At 35.8% G+C, this 15,294-nt stretch overlaps 1 protein-coding gene across 7 annotated transcripts in view; it reads right to left on the reverse strand.

Moving 5' to 3' along the window:
* MYO6 (myosin VI) overlaps positions 1 to 15,294 on the reverse strand; it is a gene marked incomplete at both ends in the record, with an annotated part of 80,636 nt that overhangs the window by 28,123 nt on the left and 37,219 nt on the right. For all 7 annotated transcript variants that reach the window (XM_082305550.1, XM_082305549.1, XM_082305546.1 and 4 more), the window contains 6 exons: positions 3,481 to 3,654; positions 5,769 to 5,864; positions 6,931 to 7,058; positions 9,503 to 9,575; positions 10,055 to 10,146; positions 11,140 to 11,297. In XM_082305550.1, coding sequence (XP_082161676.1) covers positions 3,481 to 3,654; positions 5,769 to 5,864; positions 6,931 to 7,058; positions 9,503 to 9,575; positions 10,055 to 10,146; positions 11,140 to 11,297 — 721 coding nt within the window. The remainder of the gene's footprint in view (positions 1 to 3,480; positions 3,655 to 5,768; positions 5,865 to 6,930; positions 7,059 to 9,502; positions 9,576 to 10,054; positions 10,147 to 11,139; positions 11,298 to 15,294) is intronic.

The following is a 15,294-nucleotide window of genomic DNA, read 5'->3' on the forward strand; positions in this document are numbered from 1 at the left end:
GTACAACAACACTGTATGGACTAGTTACTTACTATGACATAGTTATCAAAAAAAAATGCAAGCCCATTTGGGAAAATAAAGGAAATAATGCCTATATAATAAAATTATGAAACTGAAACGAGACTGATCAGCAACAATTTAAAAAACAATACACTGAAAATTTGTGAAAGCCCAAATTTAATCTACAACAAGCATATATTTGTATGTTAATTAACACAGAAAACAGATATGCTCCAGGTTTTCTTGGGCTTTTTTGAAGCTAAGTCAACATTTAGGTGAATGCACCTGCATAATCTATTTTTAATTCCAAACTTCCAAATTTCTAATTCTCTGTTGACAACAATAGACTATAATTATAAAAATCACATTTACTGGGGTTGGATTTAAACATACTGTGATGAGAAAAGACCACAGTCCTATGATTATTAGGAGGGCAAGTCTACAGGATCACCAGAGACTTAAGGCTATCAGGGAAAACGAGTTACATTGCTATTGAATGTAACTGGTAGGGACTTAAAATATTCCAGAACCAAATCAGGAAAACAGCTACATTTTTAACTTTACAGATGTGTCTGTTTTACCACACAGATTACAGCTGTGTCAGCCTTTCTAGTTTACTAGCAAGCATTAAGCATATAGACTGAAGTAAGACAAAATTCTGTATGTCCTAACATATTCCTCATTTTCTGTACTGGAACCAAAACTGAAAGGATCTGACTTTTGACTAATGTTTTTTTTTAAACAGATCTTTCAATTACCTTCAATCCAAGAAACTAGATTTGAATGGGCAATATGCATCACCTACAGCTGCCAGTCGTCCTTCTAGTGGATAAAATGGTTTTTTTCCTTTAACTTATCATGGATATGGTTAGAAAGAGAGAAGGGGTGCCAAAAGAGGTATGACAAACACTAATAACCTCCTGCTCAGTTCTCATTTACACATACTTTTTATATCTCTACTTGAATATAATCTTTATGTTTTCTTAAGTTAGAAATGCTTAATTTTGGAAGGGACAGCCTAATTTCCATCAACAAAATACAGTTCTGTTAGAGGAAAAATACCCCTTCCTTATACGCTGTGATTTGACAAGAAATAAGTCAGAGCCATTCTCAGGTAAATTTCACTAATGAAATGATCATATGAATAAAACATATTGCTAAAACTACTACTCTTAGACTAAATCGTGATAACTCAACCATTACCACGGTAAGGTAAAAATCATCCCAAAGATTCTTGAGTAGATCTGATGAACTAATTAATCATTATTTCCTCAACTTATTTAGGAGAATTAATTTTAATCAGTTATAAGGAAGGGATGTGTGAAGGATTTCATAAAGAGAAGTCCCTGCAACATCATCTAATAATTGATGAAATTAGAAGAAATTGACTTACATACTGATGCACTAAGAATTCTTAAAGAGATGAAATTTCTACTAAGATAATAGAACTTATTTTGATGTCATCTGCAGTGAAATTTTCAAGGCTATTAGTGTTCATCAGCAGCACATGTTGTGTCTGGGAAGGTAACACTAAATGAATTACTGGAAGTAACACATACATTCAAAATGCCATGAAACTTGAGAACATTGAAAGAATTATAGATTGATGGGCCAGATCCAAAGAGGACTTTAGTCACGTTCCAGGTGCAGAAGTGAACACCAAAGTCCAAAAGGCAATCCAAAAAGTTCCCCGCTCAATTGCTGCTTAACTCAAAAAATGCCTCCCTTTTTACTTCAGCCCTCCCTTGGACAATGGTATCATTCACATGTCCACATCTACTGGATGTAGGGTGCTAAATCCAAAAGGAACTGAAAACCCAGATGGAAGAAAGTGGAAGCTATCTCAAAGGTCCCACAGTTGGTTTCATTTTGAAAATGCAGTTATAAAAACAATGGATCCTAGCTTCACCTACAACAGAGTCATCGCAGGGTTTGCTCAGGAGATGGCTTATCTGTATGTAATTCCATTTTTCGGTCTGCCTTCTGATCATGCATTTTATACTAAACCAATTGCTACAGTTTAATTCTACAACCACTATGTAAGGAGGAGGAAATAATCGTCAGAGCAAAACTCAAGAGAGCAGGCTAACCAATTCCCAGTTAAATACCAAAACCACTACCTTACAAGTCAGGCCCTTCTCCTACTCTTCCTGGCCCCATTAAAATTTTATTTCTGGCTACATAGCAACCCATCTCCAGAAGGGTGTAAGGAGAACCCCTTTTGTCAGACTGACCAATAATTTGGTGCTACAGGAAAAATATAGTAGACATAAAACACTGAATACAGTATAGAACTGAAGCAGAATACTGTTGCTATACAAAAAGCAAGTGCTGCTACCATATCCTTCCTGTTCTTCAGCCCCTGCATTTTTAGAGAACAGTTCTAAACACTAGCCACAAGATACAATTATGCAAGAAGGAATTTATCTTGCAGTCCTGATTCAGCACTTAACCTTGACATGGAAGAGAAATGCAGAAACGTTCTTTTGCTATTGGCAGTGCCCCACTCGACCAAAAGGTTTTTGGACTGTCTAAGATACCTGCTTTCCCCAGAGACTGAGTAAGGAGTCCAGCTAGGAACATGATGTGGGGTTTTAGGTGCCCTAGGTAAGGTAGCATACCAAAAATGTTGCGGCACTTGACTTGAAGGCATACAAATCCTTCATTGGATCTGGCCCAGATGTGTTGAGAGGAGCTCTTGCTGAAATTGCAGCAGCTCTACCAACAGTAAATCCATGAGATTGAAAAATTTACCTGCAGCCCACAGTTGTGCCTGCTTTTCATCTCTTAATTCCCCTATAGTTCTCTTTCTAGCCATCCTGAGCTGGAATAGTCCAGCTAAAATAAAACTGCTGAATGAGAAAAGGATGCAGAAAACATTTGGAGAAGACAAGGTTTGAAGGTCAGCTTTACAACGAGCAGAAGAAAGGAGAAAATGAGGAGAAGCATCAGATTCAGGTATTGAGAAAGGAAACATTCAGCACAATGAACATCTTTCTGTGAAAGCCACGACTATCTTTACATTTTAGAAGAGGAAAAACAGTGGTTAGGTTAGGTATTGAATTTTGAGAATGGCAAACTGTAGCCAATTGCTACATCTTCTAGAATGCACAATTAAGATAAGATAGAAGAACACGTTTTGTCACATCTAGAACCCCTTGGAGTCCACAGAATCCAAATTTAGATTTCAAGTCTTTAAACCTTTTCAATAAAGATTTCCATGTGGCTTTGCAAAATTCTGACTTAAACATTACTGTATAATCTCTGTAAGGACTATTATGAAACATCCTTTTGACAGAAATGCATAGCACTTGAATATACTGGTTTCTTATAATTCAATAGAAAAAATGTCTATTTAACAAAATTTTCTTTGTATGAATCTCAGGTTACCACTACTTCTCCCAACCGTAGGTTCTACTTAGTTCAGGTAACTTAGAAGTGGCATATATTACAAGAAGGTAACATTCTTTGCTATATTACCTTGAATTTGTTTCCCACACTGATGAAACTAAGTTTCCCAGCTTTTTGTTTGGGATCCTTGTTGTTGTTAGTGTTAGATTCAAATAGCTGTCGAACAAACTTGTCCTTGGATTCACATATAAGAGATTCAAGGGACATGTGCAAAGCATCATTATTTTTTTCCACAAATTGCATCTGAAAAGACAACCCAAAAAATAATAGTACATTTGTTTCACTGCCCTAGTTACTTAAGTCTTAAAGAAAATTAACGAAAACAATGTTATATACTTAATTCAAAAATCAGCAAGAATATGCAGGATAAATATTCATACATTATTTAAAACAACTTTTCAACTGGACACACAAAACACTACAGAGAGAAAAGATATTCTTAAATTTGAAGGATGTTGGAATCATGAAACCCAAAGTAAGGTTTAGTGACTTTTAAGAGATCAGTTCCATTTTTGTCAATGATTTGTTTCCTTGTTTCCATTTCCAGCACTCAGCACATCATCACGTTGGAGTTCTGAGAAGCTTAATTCTTCACTGCTTGTAATATCACTTAAGATCTGTTGTGAAATGGGAATTAACATGCACACTTTAATTGGTGCATCTACACAGTTTGGAAAATGAAATGAAAAATGGTTATTTTAGTAGTACTATGACTATTTAAGAACAGTTGATTTAATAAAAGATATTGTCCCTTCCTACAAACCTTACCTCTCTGGTTTGTTTAAATTGGCTCACTAACTTTTAGAAGTTAAGAACAATACATTACACTGAAGTTCAGAGATCAAGACACTAGTATCCAACTTCACACTAACAAAATTCTCAATAGCTTTTGGTGCAACTTTAATAGTGACTTTGATATTTACGAACAGAAGAGGCGAAGACTAATTCAAAGAAAATATGAATTTGCCAGATATACCATAAAGGGATTTAATGGTGATGAGAATCAAAGGACAAACACAGGCCTCCAAAATTCCCTTGGACTATGAAAACACAAGACTGGAATATGAATGCAGACAGAGGAGCATCCTCACCACAAATCAGATTGTGAGAACTGCCACAAGTGTAGTGAGAAAGAGAAACAAGTAACAGGTGAGGTACAATGCAGCTACAGTCCAACAGTTTTCAGGTCTGAGCTAAGTAAGTCCCTCTGAGAGGGGGGATAAATTAAGTCAAGCATATTAGCATAGCTTCTGGACCAAAGCTACCTCATACCTGATGAGCTCTGACAGCAGAGCTTATGTGCTCATGTCTGGCTCCTCTGTTCCTGAAGACAGTCTAAGGTATTATTAACACGTCATGGTGAGGTACACATTTAAACGCAGAGCACTTGGAACAAATGTGTTCCAATTTTATTTATTATTTTGATATTGACTCACTGAGTGACCTCAGAAAAATCAGGTAGGTAACACATAGACTTCAATTTTATTATTTGTAAAATGACCTATAGAATGTGCCTACTTAAAAACAGCACAGCAATCATTATCATTCTTGGAGTATTATGAAGTAAACAAGAACAAGCCCTTAAAGTATGCATTTTCAAAAGACAAAACATCATCTTTGGAAGTAGCTTCCCTCTTACGCACTGGAGTTGCAGACCAGAACAATGAAGCATTATGGATCTTCTGTTTATCCTAAACTCTTATTGAATAGTCAAAAAAGTACAAGAATCTGGAATGTATTTTGAGGGTAGCAATATCAGGTATTTCGTATTCTTACAGGAATGTAAGATTTAATTACAGAGATTTAATGAATTAAGACATTTAATTACAGATATTTAATTATAAGATTTAATTAATTCTTCTACTATTGCCAGTAGAAATGGAAAACAAAAAGTATAAAATGTGTTTTTTAATATAACATAAACAGTGATTGCATACAAGGATAGGCATGCTTCCGAAAAGTTGCTCTTAAGTCTAACAATACTTTTATATCACGTAGTATATTCCTCTCCCCAAGATGCAAACATCTGTTGATGTAAGATTTGCAGTAGATCATGCATCAATATATTTAATATTGACACCATTACCTGCAGATTTATAACAAACTCTTACACAAAATAGCTGTCACCAAAACAGTCTGTAATCTGGGAAATTAAAAGAAACTATCAATTCAATCACATACTCACAAAATTAGTTTCAAAGCTAAGACATATCAACTTTTGAATTTCTCGTCTGATAAAAGGCAAATTTGAATTTCTCTTCTAATGAAAGGAAATTTTGTTATTTAACCTATATACACTGAAAAATATAAAAGTACTACAAAGAGTAACAAAAAGAGTTTTGCCTAAGTAAAATTACCGTCTCATAGCATACTGCTCCTGCAAAATGTCGGATAATAAAGCCTTCATCATCTCTGATGTTTCTGTGAACAGCCAACTTAGACTTCCTAGGAATCTGGAATTAAAAAGTTGAATTACAAAGAAGAATTACTCTGGAGAGTGAGGAAAAGTTTATTCTTAAAACATAACCATGATTCTGCCAGGAGCAGTAGGTGTTAAAAATGACACTTCCTGCAGCACAATTGCGATGACCGCTGCCATTCCCGTTCAAACCAAGATATTCCAAAAACCTATTTTCATTCTCAATCACACCCTTAGATACCTCGCATTCAAAATAAAAGTCACCAGGATTGCTAACACCAGCTAGCTCATTTTCTTTTTGCCTTTAATCAACAATTTCTATACCATTCATTCCACAGCTGATGAATAGCCTTATCATATGATTACGATTAGATAGAAGCTTAAAATATGTTTTTAGATGTTATATTTTAAAAGGCAACTACCTAGTTGATCGTACACATACCAACAAAAAATGTTTCACTGCACAGCAATCCAGTTAAGCAAGGTTAAGTAGAAACTTAACAAAAGGTAAACGGACGAAAATTTTATTTGGCTCCTTTTGCCTGCATTTTTTCAGCAGGGAACTTTTTTTTTGCCTTCTCATTTCAACAGAAGTCATGTACATAAATTGCAATAATTTGCATTAATCTTCCACAGAGAGCTGTACGTTAAAGAGTTAACAACAACAAAAAGGTTTTCTTTGTGTGTTCCCTATTTTCATCTCTGAAATGCTAGCTAGACACTCCATGTGAGTCAGATATTCTCCAAAGCAAGGAATTTTTGAAAGGAACAACAAAATAGTTCATCTGATATGAAATAATTTAAATTAAAATGTGTTTTTATTTCCTCTTCATGCATTACATGTTAACAAACCTCAAATGTAAGTGAAGAATACGGCTTTAGTTTCAGCAGGATATGAGAATTGCTGGAAGACTTAAGCCTTCAGTGAACTTTTCAACAAACCTAATAACCAAATTTGTCCTTAACAAAAGAATATGGATTGTGCAGACTGGTGTGGTATGAGATTTCTTAGGAAAGGTTTTCATTAAATTCAAGTGTTCCTATCAACTGTTCCAAGAACTGTTTTATTAAAACAAGACAGACAGCAAAAATAAACCTACAGAGAGTCTGAAATGGTCCTTGTGTTTTTGGTGCACAACTGAAGTAAAATGCTGGTCGCTTGGCTGGGGAAGACGATTTTCTTCATCCAAAATATCCAGTAGACCTATTAATTTTGCTTCAATCAAATCTATTAATAAAACAAAATACGGTTACAAAAATTGAATATAGAACCTCATATCAGAACTGAACATTACAAGTTTAAAATGTCACTGATCAGATTCTGTATAACAGTATCTACAGAAAGCTGTTAACACAAAATACAAAAAGTCATTGCAAGTTAATTCTACATATCTGAATTGTTGATTTAATTGATATCCTATACATACAAAGTTCTAACTCTAACACAAGGAACATGAGGGAAAAAACGTATGGATTGTTTGATTTTTACTCTGGGTCTCAAGCTGAATTTAGTGATCTAATTCCCCAAAGGTGCCTAAATGTTTCCGTGATACAACCATAGATCTTTATAGGATAATTGCTTATATTGTTGGGTTTGTTTTGGTTTTTTTTTTTAAGCTTTTCATCCATGTTTCACCACATGTCAAAACTAAAAGCATGAAAAGGCACATACTTGCATTCACGACAGGATCCAGGGAGAAAAATGAAATCCATTTGTTTTAAGAAAGGCAGATCAGACTTGAGCATACAGTGGTGGTTTCACAACTTTTAAAAAAGTGTATTGCCTTGGCCTTTCACATACATATACAAAAGCCCTTGAAAGCTGACATAGAAATTCATGCTCTTGAAACTATTAGACACAAGAATTTTGCAGCTTTTCAAACTTCTCTGTATTATCTATGAAACTGTTCTTGTAAGAGGAATTTTTACTACCTACTTTTTTGTCTGTGGAGAGGAAGAAATGACTAATGCATGTACTGCAGCAATGCCTATGAACTCTTACCACAGATCGTAAACAGTATGAGGCTATATATAAAGCACAAAGACAGCCCCAATCCAAAGAACTAATGCTCATAAAATCTGAATAAGCTAATTTAGCTACGGAGATGGCTACCATTCCATCAAAACATTCTAACTTGCTAATGACTGTTTCTGAGATTCTTCCATAGTGTTAAAAAATTGTCCACGTCAACATAATATCCCTCTTTTTTGTGACAGTTAATTTTTCTACACATTCACTGCTGTCACTGGCCTGGTTCAACACATTAAACAAAATTGTATTTTGACTGAAGCCAACATTATTTTTCTCACTTACTTCAAAAGCCAGTAGAAAATCCTTTTATCCTGACTATGCAAGAACATAAAAAAGGCATACGTGCTGTGGTTTAGCTAAGTTATCATTTTATTAACTTACCTAAGAATAACTCATACAATGAAGAAATGTGTCAAATCTGTGGTGGGGTGTCATATGTGGTTTGGAATAGTAAAAGGGGTCACGACTGAGGGACTGCTACTTCTACTCTTAGGTAAGCTGCCCAAACCTTTTCTACAGCATGAAAAGGCAACAACTTGGCAACAATCTCTACAACCTGACCCATTTTCCCCCTGAGTCAGACAGAGACCTTTTCTTCCAATAGGCACCAGGGAACCCCTTTTGATCCTGAAATAAGTTTTAAAAAAAACCAAACAACCAAACAAAAAAACATGCACAGGGCGGGGGGAAGCAACCCTTTCTGTGGAAACATGACTGTCTCTAAACTCTAACAGCATTTTAGGGAACAGGCTCAGGCTCATATATACATCATTAAACCACTAGAAGAGATAAGATTTGTATTCGTAGAGGTCACCTATTTCCGTTTGCTATGCTTTTGCTCCCTCCTCCAAATACCTTCCTCTTGCTTTTTCACAAGATGGTTAAGAGGTTTACTTGACAAGAATTGTCTGTAGTTAAGTCAGTGACTGTACAGTCCTAGCTGTCAAAGTGAAAACTTCTTCAGCAGAGCTACAGAAACTCAGAAGAACCAGACATTTTGCAACAGATGTTAAATTGTGTCACTCTCTGCTCAGCCAGGACTGACTAGTTACCATAAGCAAATTACTGTAAATGCAAAAGCAAAATGAACTTTTGTTCACAGTACACCAATTTAGAGAACACAAGTTGAACAGAGAGAAAAAAAAAACCCAAACAACAAAACAACATCATCACCTTAAACCTCTGGTATATATCAGTGTGTGGAAGACTAAAAGCAGCAGTAACATCTACAGCCTGTTGCCCATAGTTCATTTTGTTTCTTTGCTCACTGGCTCAAAAAAGGTGGGGGGGAAATCAGATGGGATTTTTTTAATTCATGGAATATTTTTCTCCAGACACCCTCACACATTTCTTCACTTTATTTACCCTATTTAGGTGTTCTAGCTAGTTTTCTAGGAAAATGCACGATAAATGCACGATAAATGCACAAGTCCCAGCTGCAGTTATTACACACTGTAGGACAACATGGCTCCATTACCAACCAGAACTGGAATGTCATACAAAGCTGGAAGAATTCACAAGGTTGCAACAGTCATTAAAAGCATAAAATTACTAGCGCTACACATACTTTGCCTCTTCTGCTTGAAGCTTTTTTTCTCCATAACACTACCAAACGGCTTGACTTTTCAAGAAGTACATACCTATACAGTCCTGATTATCTACATAGCGCACTTCATTAACCCCCAGGCCTTCTTTTTGGTAAAGTTCTTGCTCCTTTGGAAAAAAAAAAAAAAAAAAAAAAAAAGAGTAATTGAAAAAAGAAAACACCACTTACCATATATTTTTTTACCCACCAAAAATGTTCTTCTAAATAACTACGAAGACATTTTTAATTACAGCATGAATCAATACAAATTTTAGAATATCCTTCCATAGCTTAATATATTCCAACTTCACCTCCTTAATGATATGCCCATGCAATTAGATATTCCTATTAGGTAGGAGATACTGTCCAGTATCTGGATGCCTCATTTTAACGAATGGCAAAAAATAAGAAGAAAAAAAGATTGCCGGTTTTCAAAAGGCCATATTCTTTTCTGGCACAACCAGATGCCACACAGTAGGAAAACAATTTGTCAACCGAATTTTTTTTGATCTAAACATAATGTGCAATCTTATGGAAAGCAGTGCTACTTTAAGTATCTCTTTACTAAGAAAATAACTCCTCAAATATAACACTAAATATAACATACCTCTTTCAGAATCCTTTCATTAAAAAACTGCTGCAGTTTTTCATTACAGTAGTTAATACAGAACTGTTCAAAACTGTTGTGTTCAAAGTATTCTGAAAAACAGAAGTTAAACTTCTATGATAAACCAGTGTTTCAAGAATTTATATTACATAGTAACTAAGAAAAGCTTCACAGTGTTAATTAATATTTAAAGATGTGTTCAGATCCATATCATTCTTTCAGCAAAATAAAAGCTTTTACAGATTTTCAAGTTTCACATAAGACAGATATAAAAATACTGTGGCAGATCATATTTGTAAGACAAATAACAGACAGTTATATCTGGCAGCAAACCAAAGCAAGATGATACCATCCAGTGAAACTGTACCAATACACACTCATGCATCCATGTTACGACAGGCTGGCACAGGATATCATAGCTCTAAAGACCTGAAAACTAAAGGTTCCCTTTTCACTGTTCTTGGACCACCTCAGCAGGTCTAGAGCACACCAGGAAACATGCCCTACTCTGAATCTCAGTGAGACAAACAGGACAAAAGCTTTATGGGAACCATAAAACCCACCACTTCCAGGGAGCAACCAGGAGCCCAAAGCCCAACCCTGTAACAGAACCATCCAGCCTCCAGGAAACAGTATCTTAATTCAGAGACTTCATTTGCCTGTCTGTCAGTATGCAGTGATCTCCTCAGGACTGAATGGGAAAACAGCATGCACATGCAATATCTTTCCTAATTTTACTGGGTGGCCACAGTAAGATTCCACTCCAAATTTTAAGTCCTTCAAATGCAGTGTCTATGTGGACACTGGAGGAATCTGAAACCATTACAAAGATGCCTAGTTTCAAATTAACACTTGTTAGTGTTATAAGGTCATCAGGACAAGCCCTACACCCCCACTACATTCTTGTATCTCAGGAAAATGAGGGCTTTATCTGCTCTCTTGATATCTTCTTAAGCCCTTGTAACCCATCCCACCCACCACCACCAAAAAGAAAACCCTCCCACTCTCCATTACAGACTTGATCATTGAATCTTTGGTGGCAATAATAGACAAATAGAAGATTAACTGGTTTTAAGTATACTTACCAAAACCAGCTATATCTAGAACTCCAATGAAGAAAGAAGAAGTCTCAAATGGAAAACACTGGTTTACCCTGTTCACTACATGGTCAAACAGATGACTATACACCGTTTTAGCCAAGGCATCACGAGCATTGTTTGCTTGTTCCACTTTCAAGGGTACCCTAAAAAACAAAAATACAGATCTTATTTTTCAGAATTCCTTACTCTGAAATACTGAGGTTAGACTCTAACCTTAAAAAGAGCCTTTCCAATTATTGTAAATTAGGACACAAACAAACCTGAGCTCTAGGCCCAGGTAGGAAACAATCTTGCCAAGTTATTCTTTCTTTTTACAGGTAGGATAGTTAGACTAAGGTTTCATTATCCTCAGTAGAAGCGAGATGCAGATGTTTTCATACTCGTTCATTAGATAACTAGAAACTATATTAATAATTGCCAGAGAAAGATATTTAAAATATATACATTCTCATCTACAAAAAAATATTTCAACAGATGTATTTATGAGCTGCCTAATTACAATAAAACCTATAGCTCAGTTTTGCTCTGACATCTTTGTGCCTGTGCTTTCATAAGGGCTATAACTAAAACTATAAGGTTGTAAGTTAATTGGTAACAAAAATAAAAAAGCATAGATAAGGGAGCATGTTCTCATGGTGAAGGTTAGATGCAATTCTGAAATAAGGATTCTTTTTAAACACTGGAAGAAGGGGCCTTTTAAGAGATGAGAATTTATTCTCCCTCCCTTAATTATAAACATTTATTCTGCATTGTGACTATTTATTACAAGTTTATATCCCAGTTTAGCAGTTAAAAAAAAAAAAAAAAAAAAAAAAAACACCAAAAAACCCCACCCACCACAAGTCACAACTTCAAAGCCTATGAAATGCATGACAAAACTGTGGGAATATCAGGCCAATATAACTACATATTTAGCTATACATACAGTAATATATATCTAGCTATTTCCTAAAGTCGGTATGACAGTGACATGCTTAGAATGCATATATTTCAAAGCACCTTTAACCACCTAATTTCCTGGATAAATACATTCCACCAGACTTTTTTTTTTTTAATAGGTTTCGATTAACAAATAAAAGTACCAAAACTAAAAAACAGATACACTGTACACAGCTGAGGAAGCACCTGTAGAAGTCTCCAGAATAAGACAATTGACACAAGGATAAAGCCTTAAGGAAGTGTTTAAGAAACAATGTGAAAGAAGTATGAAAAATGAACTTTTGGCTTTATGGTATGATTGCAAATTGTCCTTAGATCCTAATCATGTTGCCAAAGAATTCAAAAGCAAAAGTTCCCCTAATCTGAACAGAATCAGACCAGAACAGAATCAGACTGCCAAATATGAAAATTCTCCAAAGGATTTTTACATGTCAGTAAAAAAACATAAATACAAAAGGGAAAAAAAAATAAATTTAAATACTGATAGCCACTAGACCGGACAGCATCAAAATTTCATGCATGGAAAGAAGGCCTACAATTTAGAACAACTGTGGGTACACAAAGGCTTTGAACAACACTGTATCATGACATACAGATATATCCAATGTTAAAGTAAATCAAAAGAAGAGATTTTTAGGGAGAGAGCCTGTGCTAACCAAACTGATAACATTTGCAGGGAGGAACAGGGAGAAATAATGTCAAGATTTTTATCACACTGATCCTCTTTTTCATGAAGAATACAGGATGATGCCTGTATGCCAAAAGCTCTTATGCTTTTTCTAAATATCTCAATCAGTTGGCCTAATAAAACAAATCGCCTCTCCCCATATAACACCCTATATTACTTCTCCCCGTATACCTTGCCTCTCATATTCTTGGACCAGCAGCACTACAATAACAGTTAGTAATAATCAAAAGATAGACTGTCCAGCTAAGGTGATGGATAATCAATTATGGGACTTCTCGAGTATGCGGCAAATCCATGTTTAAAAAAATACCTCTTATCTGAGCTGCTTAAGTAAGCCCTATGTACAAGGTTCAAGATGTCACCGCTGCAGAACTGCCCTGTCGCCCTCTCCAGGCAGTTTTCTGCACACAGGAGTACAAAGAACTGTCAGGTCAGAAAAGGAAAACTTAGCACTACACAGCTTACCCATCTTGCATCATTGCCCTCACTTCCCAGGACTCACAAGCACTAAACTAGCTGATACTTATTATTTCTGTATTTTTCCAAGGATGATATTTCTGATGCAGAAACGTGAGACTGATGGAGATCACTTTCTGTTGTGACTGGGTAAGTCACCAGAGATTCCGTTCACTAAGGACACCTGCAGCTACATTACATTATATAGTAATTAGCTTTAACACAATCTTGTCTTCCACTAAGTATCTCCTGACTTATCTTAAGGTAACGAGTACTGACAGAAATCTTATCTTATAAATAGAAGGAAGGTACCTCTACATTCCATTTGATACGTTTAAGAGATCAGAATACTAATTCCCACATGTCAGCTGCAGGCCTATTACATAATACAATGTGCATTTTTGCTTTCAATTTATTTTTTCAAGTATGTTAAACAACATGGCAGAGTCATACTTCTAGAGCATGTATTTATAAAATGGCGCCATGCTTCAAAAATAACAAATTCTGCCATTCTTAAGTAGAATTCCAGAGACTGCACAAAACCCTATTGTTATTTTAAATTGTCACAGTATGCAACAGAAACCCATGGAAAGAAACTGTAACCCTGCAATGTGTTTTGCACAGCTGAAAGTACAGAGCCACAAAATAATGCTGAAATTGCACTGAGCCAGTCGATACAGACGAGCCCTATTACAGAACTGACATTCAGCTTGAGCAACTTCCTTCTTGTGAACTTGCTTTCCCTGAGCTCCTCCTTTCCTCTGGTCTGCATACTGACAGAGGAATCTCTTTTCTCCTCCCGTTTCTTGTCTGACCAGGAAAAGATATATTTTCCTTCCTCCATTTCACCTTCTCCTCCTCTCCTCCATCCATCAGCTACTTGTAAGGAACAGAGATGAAATTCTTCCAATTTTCTAAGCTATTTGGTAAAGCTGCAACAAAAAAAACTTGTTTGGTTTTGTTGAAACCTTGAAAGGTTTCCAGTGATCCACAGAGTCTGAGGCCGAGGGGAAAGCGCTCTCACAGGCTGGATTTATCCTGTGGACAATTCCATGCAGTCCCCAAACATTTTCCAGAACAAATAAACTGTAATTAGAGTATGTATAGTTTGCCCATGGTTGTCAACAATTAAGGGAGAGAGAGCAGGTGAAGCAATACCCATCAGTCACTGTCACCCAATCTGGTTACTGCTTAACAAATAAAATGGCCTGGATAAAATAACCCTGAAAGGCCTATGTAATTAAAGCATATAAGCAGCACATTTGTAATTTGAGAAAAGTTGAAGTTCCAAAAACGGTAGAAATTTTTTTTTTTTTTTTTTAACAAAAAACATAATTTTTGAAGGGACGAGCCTCCCAAAGTTTTTCCAACAAAAGCTTCAGTACCACCACAAAAAAAAAAAAAAAAAAAAAAACACATTTTGGTAGAAAACGTACTCCAAAAGAAGGTGGAGGACCCAGAATGATGTTAGTTTAATTTTTCACACTGTAAAATAATTTACTTTGTGATGACGGAGTTCTGTTTGAAAGTCTTCTTGGAACAGGATAAACTGAATAAGAGATTAGTACAGTGCATTTACAGTCTAAGAGGTGTACCAGCTCTTGAATACTAACACATTATTTCTCTCTGTAAACACACTTTACATGGATGGCAAAAACATCGGCCAACAAGGTGATCATTATGCTCTTTTTGGGAGGCTAACAAGGACAAATAAATGTCAAAATGACAGCTGTCAAGTCTCCCTGGCAGTCCACTGCACATTAGTATTTAATAAAATCCACGGAGACAGCATTTAGCATCACCCTCCTACTGTTCCTTGTTGGCTCCATTGTGTGCAGCAGAACAAAGCCTTTGTTATACTCTGAGCACAGTGATTTCAGCTGAGCTATTTATTCACTGTGACCTATTAGGACTCACATGATCTACTTGCACACAAAAGGTCCCTAAGAAAGAAAGAGAGAAATGAGTAGCTCTTTGGGTTGCTGGAACAAAATAAAACAATGTACTTGTCAAAACTCTAATATTGATAGCGATCAAATAGTTTCTAAACTACGCTA

This window comes from Platalea leucorodia (assembly GCF_965183815.1).
Source record: "Platalea leucorodia genome assembly, chromosome: 3".
In the NCBI taxonomy this organism is placed as follows: Eukaryota; Metazoa; Chordata; class Aves; order Pelecaniformes; family Threskiornithidae; genus Platalea; species Platalea leucorodia.